We start from the raw sequence: 8,543 nt of genomic DNA, 5'->3' as shown, positions 1-8,543 counted from the left end.
TTGCTTTAAAAGGGTTTTCCACGTAAAAGTTGTTTCTCGATTTATTAGTTTTGCTTGCGATATTGTGGTTGATTTGCACAAATTGTTATATATATTGTGTTATTGGGTTTGTCATAATTACTGAATTGATTTTTCGAGAGCAGAAGAATATCGATCGTGCGTGCTTTCGCGTTGTTTCATTGGGTTTGGTTTCGTTTAGACAAACTAGTATCAAGAGCTTAGTTATCGTGTTTGGTAATCATAGAAATTAGCACTAGTAAGATGGATTATGTTAAATGACACAAATTATCAACTTTGGCGAAACAAAATGAAAAATCTTTTGTTTGGGAAGGCTTTACATTTTTGTATTTTTGCTACTCAAAAGCCCAAGTCAAAAACTGTTGAAGAGTGAGAATTTGAGTATCAATAAGTGTGTGGTTTTATTCAACAATTTGTTGAAAAGAATGTTTATAACCACATTGATCAAGAAACACATGTGGGCACATTGCGGAAAAAGCTTGAAAACTTGTATGCTTTGAAGTTTGGCAATAATAAGTTGTCCAATCTTTTAAAGACTTCAACTTTTATGTTCTTTGTACTTCATTTTACTGTTGAATGTTAATCTACACTTTTCTTATAAGTTTTATAGAGTAAATATCCTATCTTTCATCTTTTCTCAAGCTTTTATGTTAATGGCTGTCATTTCCTTTTCTTGCTTGTTTGCTACTTAGATTTTAGCATGGATAACTAAATTATAAGGGATTTGGTTGATGGAGATGTGAGTAAGTTAATTTTTGGATGAGGGACTGAGTTGCAAAAAAATTGGACTAAATTGAATAAACTTAAAACTTAGGATTTATTCCCTAAGGGAAAACCAAAATAAGTGAGACCAAGACGAGATCTTATTGGACACCAATTTGATAAGTCTCAAGTTTGATAAGTTATAAAAGTAATATATTTTAATCTTATTCTTAATGTGTTTTTGGATGATTAATTATGCAAATTAGTGAATGTGATTTCTACGGATCAACCTAAGGTCAGTTGTTCTTACTCTCGAAAGAGATATTAACATAATTTAGGGATTTCTACGGATCAAGTCACAAGTGAATAAATCATTTAATTCAGATTCAAAATAATAGGTGAAGTCTAGGTGGATTCTTTCCTGGGTATTGTCTATCTCATTGGTTATCTTCGATTATTTTCCTATTCATTCTCTGTTGCATTCTTAGATAAATTAGTTTGGTAATTTTAGAATTAAACACATCACCCCAATTTGTTGGCTAGGTAACAAGAAGACGGTAATTACTAATACTTTTAGTCCTCGTGGATACGATATTCCCTACTCACCATAGCTATACTATTGTTCGATAGGTGCGCTTGCCTTTGTCGTATTTATAGTTAGTTTAGTGACCATCACCCGGGTTAGCCGATTAGGTCAAGAGATAAACCGAACTAATTTGTCTAATTTGGTAAAGTTGAGGCCGAGAGGTAAAACGGAATCACTTTAGGAATTTAAGCAACTTAGATCCCACCACATCAAAATCAATTAACCACCGTTTATTATTCATTGATCAATTTAGTAACTTTGCATAATTTATAATTTAGTCCTTGTGTTAATTAGTTGATAAATTATTATAATTATTGTTTATTTCATTGCTTGTCGTACTATAGTGTTTAACAATTAGTTAGTTAGACTCTTTATTCTGCAGACTTGTAGTTATCATTTCCTTAATCGCTGACTCTTTTGGGTTTGATCCTCAGAGTACTTTCGTACCCCGTTGTATAATTACATTACAACTAACCTGTCACACTTGCATACACCACACGGTAATATAGTTTTCGATCATTTGTTGTCTGTAGTTGTTGATTTCTCCCTCGTCATTCGCGGGGGTAGCGAGGGAGGCAGCCAATGTGATACTTAAAAAAAAAAAGCCTAAAAGTCTAGGGAATGTATAACATTTTATCTTATGTTTTATTGGAACGCAAAACCAAATGCAAGGTCATTGAATCTATGTTTTGCAGTAGTAAGACAAGAAGGGAAGTAGGAAGATAGTGAACAGAGAGAAAATATGTGGAAAACCAAACGGCTTGATATATATATATTTTTTAATATTATGAAATACTTTTGATATTCTCATTGTAAAACACCAGAACATGATAGCTTTTGTGGAGTTACATTTTTGGTTTTGTTCATACTACATGATTGGAGACCTGGCTTTTGATTGTTGCTGTAAGCGTCGCAACAGCTTCCCCTACTGTCAAGAACAAGCAATCTGGTCTCATGAAATCCCCTGCTTCATCTGATTTTTGCAATTTTTCCATCACCTCTCCCAAAGGATTCACCAACACAAGCTGCCATGTCAATAATAGAAAACAAGTCTCACACTTTTCAACTTGAAAAACATACATACATACATACATACATACATACACACATAATGAAATTGTTTTTGCAGATTGGGAACTCACCTCAGCTCCTTTCTTTTCCACTGTTTTCTTCAGTTCTTTAAAGATTGATACGCCACTCGTGTCTATGGCACTCACCGCTGGAAAAAAAGATGGACAACAGAGAATATGCAGATTTTGAGTTTTTTCTTGTTTTTTATTGCAGACTAGCCACAAATACCAGCATCATTGCTCTGTTTCCATGGTTGAGACTGCTTACCTGACATCACTAAAACCACAAATTGAAGGCTTGACTGCTTCTTATGATCTTCGGCTTCATATTCTTCAATCCATCTCAAGATCCTTCGTAAAAGAAGCCCATTTCCAATTACACAGTAGAGATACAGAATAATTAATCTAAAGATAGGTAAGGTATTACAAAATGTGTAAAGTGATAACCAACCTCTCATTCAGATATGTGGAGTTAGCGAAGTTGATAGGAGCTTCAATGCTTAGGATAAGGAAACCCGGGATCTTCATCGATTCTTTGTAATGGTGAAGATCCCGGAAAATATCTGTCCCGGGAATGTTCCCCAACATCACTGTCTTTGGCCTAGTAATTTGCAGGAGGATCTTGAAAATAGACATCCCAACCTGGTTCATTGATATATATTCTCATAACTTTACAGGTTTGACATGTGGGGTTGCATATTATGAGAAGGTTGGAGAAGAGAACTTACTGCCATGGCAAGACCATCTTGGACCGAGATAAAAATAACCCCGAAGAAAGCACACAACATCACAATGAAATCAAATTTGTCGATCTTCCAAATTTGACAGGCTGCTGGAATGTCTATAAGGCCAACTACAGCTGACACAATGATAGCTCCCAACACCACGTTTGGGGTGTACTGGAATAAAGGCATGAGGAAGAGAAGGGTCACCATAACCGTAATCGACATTACTATGTTAGACACTGCACTTTTCGCTCCTGCATTGTGATTAACCGCTGATCGAGAGAAGGCACCTGATATCGAATTACCTAAGTTAATAGCCGCTTAAAAAGTGACTTATAAAGACTAATTGCCTGCTAGAGTAGATGTGTACCAGTTGTAATGTAGCAAGAAGTGGAGGAGCCAACCATGTTCATCAGCCCAATTGCCATCATTTCCTTGTTACCATCCACTTTGTAATTCTTAAGAGCAGCAAAAGTCCTTCCTACTGCAATGCCTTCCTGTTTACCAGGAAATATTGAACTGATTATATTATTGATTAGAGGTCTTGAACCACTGTTAATCTATTTCCATTATATTAACTGGTACTTTAGCCTTTGCAAATTGAACCAGTTGTCTTAATTATTGTCCTTCTACTTCCATATAACTCCAGGCCAAGCCAGGATACCAAGGGGTGTCCTGTAGGATAAACTTTTACCTCCTTCATTAACTTGTTCAATAATCTGACTAGGCAGATATTAGCTCATCAATATTACAAGAATGGTATAGTTTGGTCTGCCAAATTTGTTTCAGTTTCCAACTTCAAAATAAATCTGTGGGGGGCAACTGGCCATCATTTATTGTATGCATGTTCCCCTGCACATCAAGCCTTAAATGGTTTGCTTTGTTATCTATTTTGGTTTTCAGAGAGCTATGCCAAGTTATTGCTTTGCTAATTATAGTTGGTGGCTTTATTTGTTTTTAATGGGGTATCAGTTTAATTTGGGGGGGGGGACTTACAGTGAGGGAAATAATGCCAGTAACAAGGCCAGTTTTTATTGACAGTCCAAGGTGGCTTCCACGAAATTGCAGCATATTCCATGAAGGAGGATTTAATCCTTCTTGCAATTTTCCAATCTATTAAGTAGGCAAACCAATTAACAGTCAGCCAAAGAAGGACAAAATGAAAGGGGAAAGCAAAATGTGAGAGTTACTTAAGTGGGGGACCCTGGAAACTTACTATACTGATGCCATGGTGCTGAGCTTTGAATGCAAAAACCAGAAGCGTAGAGAGGATGACTGAAACAAGAGGAGCACCAGCTGAGACCCAAAACAGCTTTGGTCTTTTCATGCTCTGCATGGCACACACCCCCAAGTCAATGCATATTCCAAGTGTAAGACTTGCACAACAGTGTATTGACCCTTTCATGTAGGACCCTTTGGATTGCTATGATTGCATCATTACTAAATCTTGTTCCAGACCAGGAAAAAGAGAAAAGGAAAGTGAACCAAGTCCATAAGGGCTAAGGCAAAAGAAGTAGTGGAGCCCATACATGTTGAACATGCAGAAACAAGCTTAAAGTTTTAATGTTTTAAGCTTGCCTGCGAGGATCCCAGACCATGTTTCTCAAATGTTCCCTTATTTTCCCCAGGTTGCAAAGGGCAGAAAACTTTATGTATATCCATGTGAAATCAATACTTAATATTTACTTCCAGGATTGGCAGGATGTGGACATAAAAGAAATAATTAATAATGAATCATTTAGAAAACACTATGACCACCCAGACCATGGCAATACATGACATGTGTTACCCATGCAGAGCCAGAAAAGAGACAAATCATCAACCTTTTACCTTTCTGATTGGTGAAATGAATATTTTTGGGGGCCAGATATTAGAAAACAGTGAATTGTAGATGATAGAATCATAGAAACCATCCAATTAAACACTGAAATAAATGGGGGTTGGGGGGGCGGATTTTATCTTGAGTGTCAAGTTCGATTTTAAGGCGGTTAGTAGCGCCCTTTTGAGAGAGAAAAAGACCAGATTCCACTTCAGACTTGAAGACAAAGAGATGAGTAATAAGAACGTACAACATGTCTAGCCACTAGCAGGAACACCAGGAAGCAAAACCCCATCAGTATTGTTTGCCAAGACCACTGCAAAGAAGAAGAAAATCCCATAAATTTTTGATGGAAACGAATATAAAATTAGACAAAAGAGTTGCTCTACCATGAAGGAACCTTGAACCAAGCTTGTTAAATGATGAGAGAAAGCAAAAGTGACCAAGTAATGAAGCAGTTACCATTTAAGTGACATTTACATGAAAGGATTAGTGCAGAGTGCAGATTAAAATACCATTTACCTCCTCTGTGTTGTGGAAAACAGAGCTCAAAACAGGTACCAAACCCATTTTTGTAGTAAAATGAGTGATTCCAAGAAGGCTTTTCAGTTGTTGTAAAGAAACTATTATAGCAGCCCCTGCCATGAAACCGATAAGTGTTGCCTTCGAGAGGAAATCAATGATAAATCCGAGCCTGTTGCCAGAAATCATCAGAACGTGGTTATAAATAATAAAAAGAAGAAAAAAAAAACATCAGAACGATTAATTAAAATTATATATATTGAAAGGTGGAAAAAACGACTTCACCTTAAAAATCCCAAAGAAGCTTGGAAAAGACCAGCAAAGAAAGTTGTAGTAAAAGCTAGTTGAAGAAACAAGACAGGATCACTGACAGGGGATACTTCTTGTCTAAGCATGGATCCAAGTATAAGTGAAGCAATGGAAACAGGCCCTACTGCAAGGTCCCTGGAGCTTCCAAGTACAGCATATACAAGAGGAGGCACAAAGCTGGAATCTAGACCGGTATGGAATAAACAAGCTTTACCAAATCAAAATCCAATCAAACAGTAATCTTAAAGCTGCAAACAAGCTTCATTAAAAGGGCAGAGTTACTCACAGAGGCCAACAATTGGCGGTAGATTAGCAAGCTTAGCATAACTGATTCCCTGAGGTAAAGAATTTGAGAGGTCAAAGAAATGGAAAAAAAACATTGATAGATGATTATAGATAAAAAGATGAACTGAAAAGCAAAACCTGGGGGATGGCTAAGCTAGCAATGGTAAGTCCGGCTACAATATCAGATTTGAAGAGACCGAGACTATAATGAGGACCCCATTGGAGAATAGGGAAGATGTATTGAGCTGCAAGAATCCATTTCTTCCCGGTAGGTTGTCCTTTGAATTGGCGCAGAGGATCATCAGGGAAGAAAGTTTCTTTGAGCGTGGTTTTAAGCTTATGAATGGTGCTCTTATGGGGTGGTGGGACAACTCTGTGAACCTCCATGGTTATTTCAAGGCAGGTTTGAGGCTGCTCCGTGTTGCTAGAATTAGAGTACTCCATGGTAGTAGTAGTAGTATAAATAGAAGCAAGAACAAAGAAACTTGGTAATAGGTGTTAGCTTGTTTCGGTTGAGCAATGCTCCAATTTATGTATGTGAGGGCCCGTCAAATCAAATCAATTTATGTGTGTAAAGACCGCGAACAAACAAACTAGTACTTGTCGAATAGAATGTCTAAACTCTAACACATAGAGGAATAGAGAGAGAAAGAGGGGTGAGCCTTATCAATAAGCCATTGTTGGTGAATAGTGATCCCACTTTTACTTTATTTTTATTTTTTTTAAATTTCCTGCTTCTTTGAGTCTTGCGTGCAATAAGTTGTGGTAGAGAGATAATTTAAATGTGTAATCCCTCTTTTGAAAAGTTACAATTTAGGAATATATGAAAATTATAAATGTTAATATTTAAAAATTTAAATATTAAAAAAAATTATATATAAAAAATGATGGGTTGAATTAAAATTTAAAGGTATGTTTTATTGGATACAAAATGAGTCAAGATCATATGTACCCACGGAATGAATAAATTCATGAGAAGTGTGAGAATTAAAGGGTTAACACTTTAATCACGTCAAGTAAATTAAGCAAAACGTGATGAGGATAGTAACATATTTCAGCTCCCATAAGGAAGGGGTATGCCAATACCATTCATATATTGCATGTTTTTAATGCAGGCAGAAGATGGAATGTTTTTCTGATGGGATATCAATGGCCAGCTTAGTTGGCTCGAATATCAGGAGTTCCAACTAGGGTTACATTTGGATACAGTAACTTTTGCTTGGGTAACATTGGTGTGAGATATGTTAGGTATGGTATACCTACAAGTAAAGTTAAGAGGTTAACAAATATCTTATAAGAGTATAGAAATAAAAAATAAATATTAATAAAAAAAACATGTCAATTTTTTAAAAATAATTATGGGATAAAAAATACACTACCAATATACCAAATACTCACCCTTAATATATTATATTTTATAATAGTGTAGGTATAATATATTAATATTAAGTGATAATATAATAAAATTATGTACTATTAAATGCTAATTAGTATTATATTTATATTAACCAAAAAATTAAGGTTACATTTATTTAAATAATTATTAAAAATAATTATATTATATTATATTATATATTAATACATATTAAAATTATGTTATATTAAATAAGAAATAAAACCATATGCAAACTAAAAATTAAAATTATTAATAATAATGAAAAGATTAAAGACGCTAAAATAGTAATTTTAGCCTTGAGAGCCTACTGCATTCACTGGCCATCTAATCTAACCTGCCGTTAAAATTTTGGAGGCCCCATATATTTGAAAATTGAAACACCTCACTAGAGGTGTGACCAACATAAAATAAAAATAAAAATTCTCTTACCTTTTAAATTGTAAGCATAATGAATTATTTTGCCTACAATTTTTTTCTAAAAAATTCATTTAAACATTTAATTTAATTTTTTTAGTTCTTAAAATTTTTATATAGTGATAAGAGTATTATATTATAAATGAAAAATATTATATTATATTATATTATAAGCATAAAAATATTATATTATATTCAATTAGAACAATCAACTTACTGTTTATAAAGTCTAAAAATTATGTTTCACCCAACTTTAATTATATCGACTAAACTTTACATTAACACTAATACTATTTATAAAGTATAAAATTAATAATTTTTTCATTTATAATAACAAATAATAAAACTTTATCTGTTAAATGTACCTGTTTTAAACTTTAAAATAGAAAATTAAAAAATTAAAAAGAATCATTCATATAACCAACAAAAGGAAAAGAGTGAGAGAGAGAGAAATTCTCTAAAAGCTTCCTGAACGGGCAAAATACTAAAAAAAGCCATTTTTTTAAAATTTATCGAAATGGGGCATTTTCCCCTAAATCGCGTCCACGTCAGCGCGATGTCAGGAGACGTGTCAGTAAATCGCGTCCACGTCAGCGCGGTTTACTGACGTGGGAGCAAATCGCGTCCACGTAAGCGCGGTTTGTGTCCACGTCAGCAAAGCGCGCTGACGTGGACGCGGTTTGCTGCCACGTAGCGC

The 8,543-nt window shown here is 34.8% G+C and overlaps 1 protein-coding gene and 1 long non-coding RNA gene across 3 annotated transcripts; one reads left to right on the top strand and one right to left on the bottom strand.

Annotated features, from left to right (window-relative positions):
- Window positions 1–2,049: 2,049 nt before the first annotated feature.
- Window positions 2,050–6,568, bottom strand: LOC107921989 (probable sulfate transporter 3.3). Of its 2 annotated transcripts, none has more exons than XM_016851795.2 (13): window positions 6,175–6,568; window positions 6,038–6,086; window positions 5,728–5,935; window positions 5,443–5,614; window positions 5,171–5,236; window positions 4,318–4,431; window positions 4,098–4,214; window positions 3,472–3,598; window positions 3,105–3,391; window positions 2,828–3,018; window positions 2,645–2,727; window positions 2,449–2,525; window positions 2,050–2,331 (listed from the first exon to the last, which is right to left on the bottom strand). In XM_016851795.2, exons 1-13 carry the CDS (start codon window positions 6,478–6,480, stop codon window positions 2,170–2,172), a joined length of 1,959 nt encoding a protein of 652 aa, XP_016707284.1. In that variant the 5' UTR covers window positions 6,481–6,568; the 3' UTR covers window positions 2,050–2,169. The 2 variants fall into 2 exon arrangements, with proteins under 2 accessions (XP_016707284.1, XP_016707283.1); XM_016851794.2 differs by having other exon boundaries at window positions 5,728–5,959; window positions 6,175–6,550.
- On the top strand, window positions 2,650–3,679 carry LOC107921992 (uncharacterized). Its single transcript, XR_001691169.2, has 2 exons — window positions 2,650–2,791; window positions 3,054–3,679. It is a non-coding gene; the product is annotated as an uncharacterized lncRNA (long non-coding RNA).
- Window positions 6,569–8,543: the final 1,975 nt, after the last annotated feature.

This window comes from Gossypium hirsutum, chromosome D01 (genome assembly GCF_007990345.1).
Source record: "Gossypium hirsutum isolate 1008001.06 chromosome D01, Gossypium_hirsutum_v2.1, whole genome shotgun sequence".
Classification (NCBI taxonomy): Eukaryota; Viridiplantae; Streptophyta; class Magnoliopsida; order Malvales; family Malvaceae; genus Gossypium; species Gossypium hirsutum.
The sequence above is the reverse complement of the archived record's forward strand: the minus strand, read 5'-3'. Positions and strand labels throughout refer to the sequence as shown.